The following is a 13416-nucleotide window of genomic DNA, read 5'->3' on the forward strand; positions in this document are numbered from 1 at the left end:
ATCTCCAACAAACACAACGACCTTTATTCACGCAAGGTACATCTTCAATCTTTGTGCAACTGTTTTCCTCTTGATATAGATTGACTACCATTCTACCGGGGCACCATTGGAACTAAGTGGTTCCAGCAAAATATGGCCAATGATTCTCATCGGTATCTACTCCATAGAAAGCATACAATCAGGATGCTTCACAGCCTGGTGTGCAACTGCTCAGCCCAGGATCGCAAGAAACTGAAGAGAATTGTTGATGCTGCCCAACGCTTTTATATGTATGAAGCTATCGGGAGCTCTTGCCATCCTCCCATTTCAATAACACGGACATTCAGGAAACTAGGCCACCTATGGTGAATTGTTTAAGAAACGGGACCACATATTATGAATTGTTTACGTGCGTGTGAGTTTAACGCAAGCTGCCTATAACTTATGTCGGGGAGTGCCTGTAATAGAATAGGGGTACTAATAATGAACCATTTGATTTTCTTTTAATCTAAATATCTACTAAAATAAAGATTGTGAATATCCTGGGAGTTTTGTCCAGTTTTCCTTTAGGATCAGGGAGCTTTTAAGCAGAACTAATAACAGGAAATGCAACGAATTATGAAAGGTCACCAATCTGAAACATTAATTCCATTTCTTTCTCCACATATGTGGCCTAACCTGAATATTTTCAGCATTGACAGTTGCATATTTTCCAAGTATTACACCATGCTGATTTGGGAATATATTGCCTTTACTACACTGTATTGAGTCTAAATCCTGGGACTCACTTTCCAACAGCACCGTGGGGCATCATCACCAAAAAAACAGCAGCGGGTATAAGTTGTGGTTCACTATAAACTACTCCAGGGCAATTAGGGACGGATAATAAATGCTAGTCCTTCCACTGATGCCCATATCCCCCCCACCCCCCTAATAATAAAAATAGCACCCCAGAGAATTATGCAGTGAAATAAAATTCAAAATGTAGAGAACATAACAAAACAGTTTATTTTTTAACATCACACACTCTACAATCATTTTTTTTTGAAACACACTGCATTATAATGCAAGTTCAGTCAAAGTCAGTTGTAGAAAAATAATTTATAGTTTGAACAGATGAACTCTCTATGCTTTCATCAATGATTTGTGCTTCACTGTCAACCACTGATGATGGGCTGAGTTTCTACATGTGGTATTATCAAAGGTCATTGATCAGTGAGGCAGTGGTATAATGGTGCTGACTGTACCTCACCGATAAATTAATGACCACAATTGAACAAAACTAAAATTAGAATTGTCCCGTTAAAAGGACCTTGCTGCCTGCTGTTCACAGGACAGGTCACCTCTCCCAAAAGTTCCAGCAGGAACATTAATACAGACTCAGAACAGCTCAGAATGGCCGGTTCAAGTCCTGCTTCCTTCATGTGGGCTGCAGATGGTTCTCTAACATATTCCGAGCCATGGATTCCCACAGCCAGACTCCGCATTCATAGACCTTGTTAATTCATGTTGGCTATGTATTAGAGTACAAAATACAAATAGACATAAGCAAGAGGTCTACGCCGATAAATATTATTGTAAATGCCCACTCTAGAAACACTAGTTTTCACCTAAACCTGTTAGTAGACACAGCTCGCTAATATTATTGCATGTGTGTGAGAATTTAACTCACAATCATAATAAACACTGATGTTTACCAACTGGAGGCCATTTTGTGGGAAGTGATCATGGCTACTGCCCATAGTCCTGTTGGCAAGGCCCTGGTTACACGCGACTTATTCTCTGCTCTAACTGCACCAGCTGATTGGCCACGTCACTGGGAAGGTCGTTACTGACTTGCTCATTAAAGTATCTCCTGATTTCTCTTATTTCCTCTTCCCAGAACTCCCTCTCGACACTAAAGAGCTCCTCCATGTTCACATTGTTCAGGCCCTCCAGGTTCAGGGCACCATCAGCGGGGATGAGGCCAAGGGGAGAGAGCTTGGCGCAGTCCTCTCCCTCGATCCTACGGAACATCCACTCCAGGACCCGCGAGTTCTCACCAAAGCCGGGCCACAGGTAGTTGTTCTGCTTGTCCTTGCGGAACCAGTTGACGTGGAAGATCTTGGGAAGTCTGCACTGGGGCCTGTGCTCCATGCTGAGCCAGTGCGACAGGTACTTGCCAAAGTTGTACCCGAAGAAAGGCCTCATGGCAAAAGGGTCGTGCATGATGACCTTACCTGAGGAAGAACGAGAGAGGAGGCGTAAAGAACTGGTGCCGAGAGGAGCACGGGAATGACGGGACTAATGGGATGTTACTTATGGAAACAAACCTCAGTATGCCACAACATTTGTCCTGGATTCAAATGTTAGGGTAAAGCTCCCTGTCTCAGGTTGAACAAAGCTCCATGTTCCTGGCATACACTTCCCAACATATATTTCAATGTTAGCGCATGTTCTCCTCCAATGTTATTGTGCTCTGTGCCACTACATTATTGTATTTCACGTCCAATTTAACTTTTTTAAATTTCTAAATGATTTCATTCCGCTCTGCATTACATGTTGCAATGTTACGCTCCTGTACTGCAGACTACTGGATTGTGAATTGACTGTTGCTCACCTTCCGTCTGTCTGTAACAACAACGCTACAATGTTGTGGTGTTCTCTGTCTGACTGAACTGTACACTGTCATGGGTCTTGCTGTACAGCACGACCCAGTCTCACTGGACTCCCCACACTCGACTCATTGTACTCCCTGTCCCAGTCTCACTCTTATGCTATCAAAATATACAAGGCCTCCCGCGTCTGTCGTGGAGTAGACGGACTCCCCTCCTCCTCTCCCCCACCCCCAATCCCCAATCTTTGCACATCCCCAATCTTTTCCACTCGGCACATTAATTTCATGTTTTCTGTTACATGCATCTTGTATTTATGACTGTTGGCAAATCAATTTTCCTCCTGGGATAAATCAAGTTCTATCATATCGTCTCGTACCTTTGTGCTCAGCTGCAGCTGTAGCCTCGGATCTCATGGCTGCTCCGATGAAAACTCCGTGCTGCCAGTTGAACGCTTCATACACCAGAGGGACACCTGGAGGGACAGGTATCAATATGAAATTGTACATATTGGGAAGAAAACCTACTGCCCTCTAGATTGTAGGATAGGGGAGCTATCAGTAACTGCCCTGCTTATCATAGGGATTGGATAAGTGACACACATCAGTAGCATGCCACATTATTATGTGTGAGAACTGTGTAATGACTATAATCTCATGCAGTTCAATTGATTGATTTAAGAGCTTACAATTCCAGCCATTTACTACCTGACTACAGTAGGGGCTCCTCAGCACATTGAGCAGTGGTTCAGTACATTGTCATTAACCCACACACTGACCGTCTAATGCTTGTGAGTGCTCCTTTACAGAATACACTTCCATACCTCTCGGCCTCCGCCCTCCAAAGATAATTGCTTCAATGGGAACGCCATCGGGAGACTCCCAGTTTGGGTCCATGATTGGGCACTGGCTGGCAGGAGAGCAGAACCTGGAGTTGGGGTGTGAACAAGGTTCCCCATCTTCTGGTGTCCACCTTTTGTTCCTCCAGGAAGTCACTGTGATGTGGGGAGGAAGGGTTTCGTCGATTCCTTCCCAGTAAACGCCACCATCACTGGTCTCTGCCACGTTGGTGAAAATGGTGTTCTCATGGATGGTTTTCATAGCGTTTGGGTTGGTTTTCACGGATGTCCCGGGGGCAACGCCGAAAAAGCCGTTCTCTGGGTTGATTGCCCTCAGGATTCCTGTGGAGAGGAGCAGGAAGATCTTTGTTAACAGGGTTAACCATTCTCACACCAGGCACAAGGCTTGGAATAAATTGGACAATTTCCTCAATATTTTGTTTCATTTGATTTCAACTGTGGAGAATTGTCAAAACCCACAAACCTTGCTCATCAAACTTCATCCAGGCGATGTCATCTCCCACACACTCCACCTTCCAGCCGGGCAGTGTGGGCTTCATCATGGCCATGTTAGTTTTGCCACAAGCGCTGGGGAACGCGGCAGCAATGTACTTCTTCTGGCCTTTGGGGTTGGTCACACCCATGATCTGTGGAAGGAAGGAAGGGGAGAGGCCGGTCAGATGCTGGGAGCAAAGCCAGGTTACTGATAATCTGCAGCTGCTGACTAACCCTCCAGCCGTGGCTCCACAATGAGCAGCCCCCTCCCCCCCCCCCCCCTCTACTCACCAGCATGTGTTCAGCCAGCCAGCCCTCGTCCCTGCCCATCCTCGATGCAATGCGCAGGGCAAAGCATTTCTTCCCCAGCAGCGAGTTGCCGCCGTAGCCACTCCCGTATGAATTGATCTCCATGCGCTGAGGAATGTGGGCGACCAGGATGAGCTCCGGGTTGCAGGCCCAGTTATTGACCAGTGGCTCTGCAAGCAAGACGGAGATTGTCACCACAGGCCCAATACAAAGTTTCTGCCTCAAAGTGCACAACAACCCCTTCCCCCATCATCCACACAGCACAAGCCGTTCAAACAGCAGGACCACACTTACTCTTCAGTGGTAGAGGACAGCCCACTGAGTGGAGACACTTCACAAACTGGCCGCTGCCCAGCGCCTCCAGCACAGCCGCTCCCATACGAGTCATGATCCTCATGCTGGCTACAACGTAGGGCGAGTCCGTGAGCTGGACGCCAAACTTGCTCAGAGGCGACTCCACGGGCCCCATGCTGAACGGGATCAGGTACATCGTACGGCCTGGAGATTCAAAGCAAGGAGGTCAGTCCATGGGCACTGCTGGAGCAGAAGATCACTGGAGAATGCCTTATTACCAAAATGTTAAGGAGAGTTTAAATTTTAATTATTGTACCTCTACACTGTCAAATATGGTAGCATTCCTATATATGTACAAGCTACACTGTGCAATTTGGCAAAGGTCCCACTAATATGTCCAAAGAGCGTTGGCAGGAAATTTGTTTGCAATGTCTGTGATTGTCAGCTGCAGGGATCCTAGCTCCTCGGTGTAGATCTGGAACCACCTTAGGTAATTTGAGTGTTGGGAGAGGTGGCCAAATGCCAGCGTAACTAGTCAACATAAAAGAGTAGCTGGGAGATATTACAGATTGAATCAACGCCTTTTACCTTTCATACACTCTGGGAATCGTGCAGTGAAGGCCTTCTCAAATTCCTTCTCGGACAGCCATCGGCCCAGCTGGCTCTGTCCGTTCTTCGCTATGGGAACGGTATCCCGCTGTTCAGGGGTGACAATCACCGTTTGACTCTCCACACGAGCAACATCCTTGGGGTCGGTGCGAGCCAGCCAGCTGGAGGTGATAAAAGGTGATGAGAACGAAAGGTGGTGACTCCTCCTTTAGGTCAGTCACTGCCCACACTGACCGCCGCACCGTTGCAATGTGCAGCATTCACAACGACTGCAGATTCTGGTACCGACTGGTCAAAGTGCACAGGACAATTCTGTAAAGTCGGAGACTTTATGTTGAATATAATGCGTGTGTGGTGTAAACTACTAAGGGTGATGGGCAGAGAACTTTATACAACGTGTATTCCATCTAAACCTGTGCATGGTGCTGTGTAGCATCACTGAAATTTTACTGGAAATGCTGACATTTGATATCTGTTTGGCTTCAATGAATATTCATTAATGAACTCACATTATCTTCCATATCACTTTAAAGCTCTGTGCAGGAGCTAGATCTCTACCCATTCTACCATGACAAGTGTGATGATATGAAGGTCTGGGCAGTTCATTAGGGGGTCTAGCAATCTCAGTGAGACCCAGCAAGGAGCTGGAGAGGTGATAGAAGCACCACACTGGTAGCACAGCGTGCATGCTTCGCACTATGTGTAACATTCGAGCATCACGTCTGATATTCAATAGTTAAAGTAAATATGGTATGGCTAAATTTGTTATACACTGCCAAAAAAAACACTAATAATAATAATAATAATAATGTATTTTATTGTCATTGCACATAAGTGCAACGAGATTTGGGTATGCAGCTTCCATCCGACATCATAACTTAAGTAACTACTAAAATTTAGGTTTAGATACCCCGAGAACATGGTTTGTGCAAAAAACATTACGACGGTAAAATAGTCAAAACAGACGAATTAAACAGACTAACAACAATGTTACAAACCACATGGGAGAAAACTGCTCACCAGTTCTGGTACTTGCGTAGGCGTTTGATCATTCCTTGTTCCTCCATCAGGGCCAGAATCTGCCTGTTCTCCTCCTCGCTTCCATCACAGATGTGGATGCTGGCTGGCTGGCACAGCTTCGCATTTTCTTCCACAAAGTATCTCACACTAGGACTTAACTCGCTCGGATCCCCATAGACCACTTTCACAGCGCCCAAGGTCTGAGACTGGAACTGGGGTGCCATATCGTCTCCACTAAGAAGATCGTTAGCAACCTGCAAACAACAATGAATGGTTATGACAAACTGGTAATGTGAACACGTGAAGAAAATTAAAGCATTGCACACACATTATTATAGAGATTTAAAGTGATATTGTCTCAATGCATGATTGTTGTATGTAGAATAAGTATCAGACAATGCTAAGAAACACAATAAGTAGTCTCAGTTTGCTTTAAAAGAAAAAAAGGAACACCGCATAGATAGAAATAATAAATAATTCAGTTATTTACAAAGGTATGCTGCAATAAAAATAACGTTATGAGTCTCAACTGGAAAAAACATCTATTCTCAATAGCAAAACACAAAGTGCTGGAGGAACTAAGTGCATCAGGCAGCATCTGTGGAGAAATGGATAGATGAGATTTCTGGTCAAAATCCTTCGTCAGACCTTCCTCCAGCACTTGTGTTTGCTCAAGATTCTAACATTTGCAATTTCTTGCGTCTTCTATTCTCAGTGAAAATCACTTACTTTGCTTGCTGAATCTGCCTTCCAGTCAGTTTGATTATAGATGTTTTTTTCTTCCAAGCAACCTTAACTCTGAAGTTCTGCAGGTATCTGATGATCTTTCATTGGATTGCCTGTGTCTTTAAATACAGAATTAGCCAAGCCCCTCCACCAATCACTCCCAATAAGGGGGCTTGTCATGTACGTCACTGATAGTGAACCCACCTCACTGAGAACGCAGTTAATACGTAATCCAGACAGAATTTGACAACGGTTGGAACAACCAGTCATCAATAGGTTTGAAGTGTGCACAAGCTCACGTCTTGACATACTTTAATACATAATCCAGCCAATAACGTCTTTCAGCAAACAGTGATCGATACTTGTTAAAATGTATCTTTTTCCACCCGTTAAAGCTGAGGTAGGCAAGTTACTGAACATTCTAGTGTCGGACTTTGGACCAACTCTGAGGCAACTATGTGGATTGTTTTTTGAACCAGAAAACGCTGATTGCGATTTATGAGATATGTTGTTCCCACAGGAACATTGCAGCAGCTGACCTTCCAATGAGATCTTAGCACAGGCAGGCACACCTCCGGAGCGGAATTGTTGATTTATGATCACTATTGTTACCTGCTGATAGGCTAGGAGTTGGGGGCTCGAATCAGGCGTAGATTCAATTCACGATATCACTTAGGCTCGGAATAGAACAGGGAAGAGGAAGACTTGCGTTTGTATCACATCTATTCGAATCTCAAGGCATCCAAAAGCACTTTGCAGCTGAAGAGATGCTATCAGAGTGTAGTCAATTTGTAAAATAGGAAGAATCTGTAGCAAATCTGTGCATTTGTCAAATTGTAAGTGAACAACAACCTGCAGATGGTGGAAATCTGAAATAAAAACAGAAAATGCTCGAAATATTCAGCAGGCCAGGCAGCGTCTGTGGAGAAAGAAGCAAAGTTAGTGTTTCAGGTCAAAGACCCTTCCTCAGAGCAACCTGGTGTAGCTGAAAAGTAGATAAAAATGGACTCGGACAGGGTGAATACTGCTCTTTCAGAAAGTGCCACAATGGATCGATCTATGGAGAGGAAAAAGTACTGGATGTTCATGTTCATTTGCAAGAAGCATTAGGTGACTTTCCTTGGAGTTCACTACTACCTCTGATAGAGCAATTTCCCAGGCACGACCTACAAAAATCACGATGGCTGCAACAAACGTAATATTCATTAGTGGGTACTGCATTTAGAAAGGTAGCATGCACCTCTGCTTGTTTTTGATACACTTTTTCAGTGTAGGGGTTGTCAAAAAACCTGCATACCAAGCGGAAATTTCCTAAAGCTACCTCTCTTTCTAGACTAGATGGAAGAATTGCTGCTTTGCACAATGTAATTTCTTTCTATGAGTTACAGTAGATGCTATTGCCTGCTTAAAAAAGTCAGTTGTACTCCAGTATCCTAGAGAGCATCATTAGCGGAATCACAGTGGAAGGCACCCAGTGGATCTGTCATGAAAGAGTCCTGGGGACAAAAAAAATGTACAGATGGTGGGGAAAAAAAGAAAGACTATCCATTAGGTTATTCTGCTCTTAAGCAAATGGGTTAGAGTACAAAACATTTCCCCTGTCCAATTGATGCTTGGCTTTCTATCATACCCATTGCACCTGTTTAAGATGCCTCACACTTTGATGTCTAATTCTTACTGTTCTCTGCGTTCCTAACCTATACTATTATCTCTCAACCTGGCAGGGTTAGATGGCGACACTGCTGGAGTTTATTTGTGAGATTTGTATAAAAGATCTTCAGCGGGACAAGGAGCGGGCCTGCGATTCAGTAATGGTGACTGAACCATCCGGCTGGATAACATAAGGGCATCGGAGAAGTGAAGATAGACATAAAAAGCTTGAGTAACTCAGCAGGACAGGCAGCATCTCTGGAGACTGAAGAAGGATCTCAACCCGAAACATCACCCACTCTTTCTCTCCAGAGATGCTGCCTGAGTTACTCCAGCTTTTTGTGTCTATCTTTGGTTTAAACCAGCATCTGCAGTTCCTTCCTATACATCAGAGAAGTGATTTAGCCGATGTAGGCAGAATCCAACAAACATTGAGGTTAGCTCACACTTGCACATGCATGCACAGACTGAATTGGTTCAATAAATGGAAGAGGGCTGATTTCAGGCTGAACATGTTGCTCAGATGGAGGAGCAAGTATTGGTCATTGGGGATCTGTCTGTCATGGGCACATTTATCCTCAGACCATCTGAATTCATGGATAATGATGACATGTACTTAGTCAATCTCCCTGTCAATCTCTATTCACTCCATGATCTGAAGAAGGGTCTCGACCGAAACGTCACCTATTCCTTTTCTCCAGAGGTGCTGCCTGACCAGCTGAGTTACTCCAGAACTTTGTATCTGTCTTTGGTATAAACCAACATCCGCAGTTCCTTCCTATACATATTCACTTCTGTCCATTGTGTCTTTGCAAGTACATTCTGTCTTTGCCCACATACGTCTCATGAGCGCCCCTCTTACTTTTTCTCCCCTTAACCCAACAATGGCCAATTGTGCTTCCCATTTCTGAAGCACAGAGCACATCTCCCCTGCAGAGGACTCAGACGAGGTAATTGATAGGGTTTTGCCACTTTAGATTAACATGGCTACATTTGGTTTAGTTTTATAATTATCCAATTATAATTATGTCAGAAGGTCTGTGGGAGCCACCATGGCATATGAGGAAAATCCTTCTCTATCCTTTAGCTGGGAATTGAATGGAGCCTGGAGCCCTGTGTGGCCTGCGGGGAAGAGATGGTGTCCTCCCAAGCAGGGCAGTTCAGCTAGGAGTTTGGGGCTGGAGTTATGTCTGTGTAAGGGAAGTACCTACACTCCAGATACAGTACATTGGTCTCTGAGTGTTCAGCTTCCTGTGTGCACCTGGGAACAAGATGTCATCAAAAGCTGTGCCCCCCCCCCCCCCCCCCCCCCCCCCCCCCCCCCCCCCCCCCCCCCCCCCCCCCCCCCCCATGCACACACACACACACACACACACACACACACATACTCCAAGATCCTTAAGCAAGTCTCTCCTGCCCCTGGCTACCTTCTTTTCCTTGAATGAAACCTTAAATGGTGGGAGATTGCTTGGGATGTATGTCAGCCCATAAATAAAAAGCAATACTCTTCCCTGCAAGCAATCATTGGATCAATGACAGTACTTTTGTCTGAGATAAAGAGAATGGGACTGACAAGAGACAACTGGCCTAGAGACTAAACTGAAACTTCTCATATAGATAGGCAACCTCTCACCACCAGATGGGTCTCTTCATGTTAAATTGAAAACCACCGAGAAGGATTTTAAAGATAAAAACCTGAGGGCAATAGTAAATGTCAGCTATCTGTGTGGATAGCAACAGCATCTGTTTCTGGAATATAATCAATAATAAAATATACTCCCCTGTAGTAACATTCTTGTATTTTGAATAAGAGCTGGTAAATATTAGTGCAAGGGAACATCAAAGTTGAAGTCAAGCATAAATATCGGTTGCAGCAGTAGCAAGAGTAAGCTATTTGATCTGGTGAGTGTGTGCGCCCCTTCCTTCAATAACATTGTGGCTGATCTCTTACCTCAGAACCATGCTTTTGATTCACTTAATATCCAAAAGCTTGTCAATTTGTCTTGAATATACCTGGCAGTTAAGGCTCCAAGTGCTTTTCAACCAAGGATTCACCATCCTCGAGACATGCTGATGGCCTCCATCATTTAAAAAGTTGCAAAATTCAAACATGCACTTTTATTCAAAGAGCTCCCATAACATCTTGATTTATTGCAAAGCTGGATTCTAATGGCTCACACAAGCATGTGCAGGAAGGAACTGCAGATGCTGGTTTAAACCAAAGATAAACACAAAATGGTGGAATAACTCAGCGAGACAGGCAGCATCTCCGGGGAGAAGGAATGGGTGACATTTCGGGTTGGGTCTGAAGAAGGGCCTCAACACAAAATGTCACCCATTCCTTCTCGCCAGAGATGCTGCCTGTCCCGCTGAGTTGCTCCAGCATTTTGTGTCTCCCCACACAAGCATGTTCCTTGTGAGGGTTCTTGTCATTTCAGGAGTGGGAATCCTTGCAGGCTATCAATCTCCCACGTAAGGTTCATGGAGCTTAGAAAGGGTATTTGTACTGATGCTCATTCTTGCTCAGATAAAACATTCGTAATGCTGCAATGGACCAGCTTCAGGTCACAAATTCACTTCTCTTGCTGGATGAATGTTTATGTTGGTGGCAGAAACCTTTGCTTCTTTCAAAACCAATTTTATTTACTTTAAAAGGCAAAGTGTGTCTATTGGCAAAGGGTACCACATTTTGCAGATATATTTTATTTGCTTTCACTTCTCAATTGCAACGACAGTGTGAGGTGGCAGTTTGCACAGTAAATGTCATTTTGCCGATACATTGTGTTTTCTTTGTAAAGCAACACGTCATGAGGCAAAGTCTGAAAATGATGAACAGTGAATCAATTACAACATTTACGGGGCTTTGGGGGTTATCTCAAACCTGATGGCACCGTGCAGGGCTTCTCAATGTGAATACATCAGAAAAGCTGAAACCTTGACTTAGATTACAGGTCCCAGCCATGCATTAAAGTTTGTGAAGTGTGAGTTTTTAAAATCAGTGTTTCAGACACAGCGGCTCCTAGTTTTAGCGATGTTTTATTTTCCAAATGGGTCGCTGAATAAGAGACTCCTAATCTACTGATACAAAAGTCACGAACCAGGAACCATTACACCCCAGTAGAGACAGAGAGACTAATGACACAGACTGGTCTGCCGTGAGGGAGGATGGAGGAGGATTGTTCATGACAGTTTGTCTGTCTGGTGGAGATGTAAGGAAGGACAAGAGAGAAGAAAAATCTGCTGGACGTGTAAAACACAGAATGCAGCCGTTGCTGCACGCCCAAAAACAAAGGTGAATATTGGGAGAGTGCAGTATCCATGAAGAGAAAAAAGTTGCACCAGAACTGGCCAGAGATTGAAGACCAGACACCGGGAACTCCCAGTCAACACCAGCCTACATCATCTATTTTCCCTCAGCCTGCACTCTATCACTCTCCATTGTCCTGCCCTCCACTCCCCCTTCGCTGTAACTTAAAGATGCCTGTTTTCTGAATTTTCCCTTTCTGATCCAAGGAGGAGGACCTGAAACATTAACTCCGTTTCCCTCTCCACGGATGCTGCCATATTTGCTACTTATTTCTGGCATTTTCTGTTTTTATTTCATATGTTTAGTTTTTGCAGTTTAGTTGCTTTCCAATTGCTGTAGCTTTCATTCCATTCTGAATGGTTGGCCAGTCTTTGACTATCAGCAAAATATCTTAATATTACTGCTTTCCAATTGCAACTGCCATCAATCCTGCAGCTGACAGTAGCCATGCACTCCCTGTTATTTAAACAAGAACATCATGTAAGGCAGCATTCTTACATACCTGTAATAACAGTTCCTTTGCCGATCTGATATCTTGCAACTCGTTAAGAGTTTTATACAAACAATGATCACAGGTTTTAGGAGCCACATTGTTAAAATGATATTTGATGATATTAAAAAAAAAGTCTGATATTTTCACAAAAAGCTGGAGTTACAGGAGCTGCAATTCCTTTCTACATGGCAGGTTGTAAAGCTTTTCCAACACAGTGTAAAGCAACAGATATCACTATAAATCTGTTTGTTCATTGAGGAATGTGTGTGAAGTATGTGAGAAGTATCAGCTGCCTTATTTGAGCATGGACCTACTTTACGTAGGATTCTGAGGAGGTTTAAAAGGTGTTAAGCTTGATAATCATAAGAAGTGTGGTTGAATCTTTCATTCACGAGTCATGTTTTAACTCACTGACAAATGTCTGTCTTGGCCCCTTCAAATCTTGAGCATTAGAATTAGGGTTCACTGTCTCAGGATTGGAGGCAGACATATAGGGCTGAAGTGGTTATAGTTATTCACTCAGAGGGAGGTGACTCTTTGGAATACGCTTTCCTCGAAGACTCTGCAGGCTCAGTCGTGCAGTTCATTCAAAACAAAATCAATCATTTTTTGGTTTGGAAAGGAATTGTGAGATAAAATAGGGCAGGGAAATAATGTTGACATCGAAGAGCAGCCATGACTGTTAAATGTTGGAGCAAGCTCAAGGGGACAAATTATCTACATTTTTTAGATGCTTAAACAAAGAAAATGTAAATAATTATTTTACTACACAGCGTACAGAAGGTAGTGGCCATGGATCTCCACAGTATGGGAGGTATGGGAAGAAATAAATGTAAGGTGCCCTCTTTACATTTTTATGAGTCAGTCTGACCCATCCTGTTTTCAGGTGGAGGTCTGGGCATAGGGCAACAGAGAAACATCCAGTAATGCAGCAATATTATTGATCACAGTCCACATCGGAGCTCCAACGTAACGCATCTGCTGAACTATAAGACAGCAAACTCAAGCAGAATCTTGACCTAACTGAAGATACTCCAAGCCTGTCAAAGGCAGAAGGTAGAGTAAAGATCAAGGCTTGGAGACACAACGGATAGCGGATGTT

General features: G+C 44.0%; 1 protein-coding gene across 1 annotated transcript; it reads right to left on the reverse strand.

The window, feature by feature from the left end:
• Positions 1-964: 964 nt before the first annotated feature.
• LOC129707213 (phosphoenolpyruvate carboxykinase, cytosolic [GTP]-like) lies at positions 965-7006 on the reverse strand. The gene is made up of 9 exons (XM_055652045.1): positions 6868-7006; positions 6139-6392; positions 5098-5279; positions 4510-4713; positions 4198-4385; positions 3896-4058; positions 3397-3753; positions 2953-3048; positions 965-2198 (listed from the first exon to the last, which is right to left on the reverse strand). The coding sequence occupies exons 2-9, from the start codon at positions 6360-6362 to the stop codon at positions 1744-1746; spliced, it is 1869 nt and encodes a 622-aa protein (XP_055508020.1). The 5' UTR covers positions 6363-6392; positions 6868-7006; the 3' UTR covers positions 965-1743.
• Between the last annotated feature and the right edge of the window lie 6410 nt (positions 7007-13416).

This window comes from Leucoraja erinacea, chromosome 21, assembly GCF_028641065.1.
Source record: "Leucoraja erinacea ecotype New England chromosome 21, Leri_hhj_1, whole genome shotgun sequence".
In the NCBI taxonomy this organism is placed as follows: Eukaryota; Metazoa; Chordata; class Chondrichthyes; order Rajiformes; family Rajidae; genus Leucoraja; species Leucoraja erinaceus.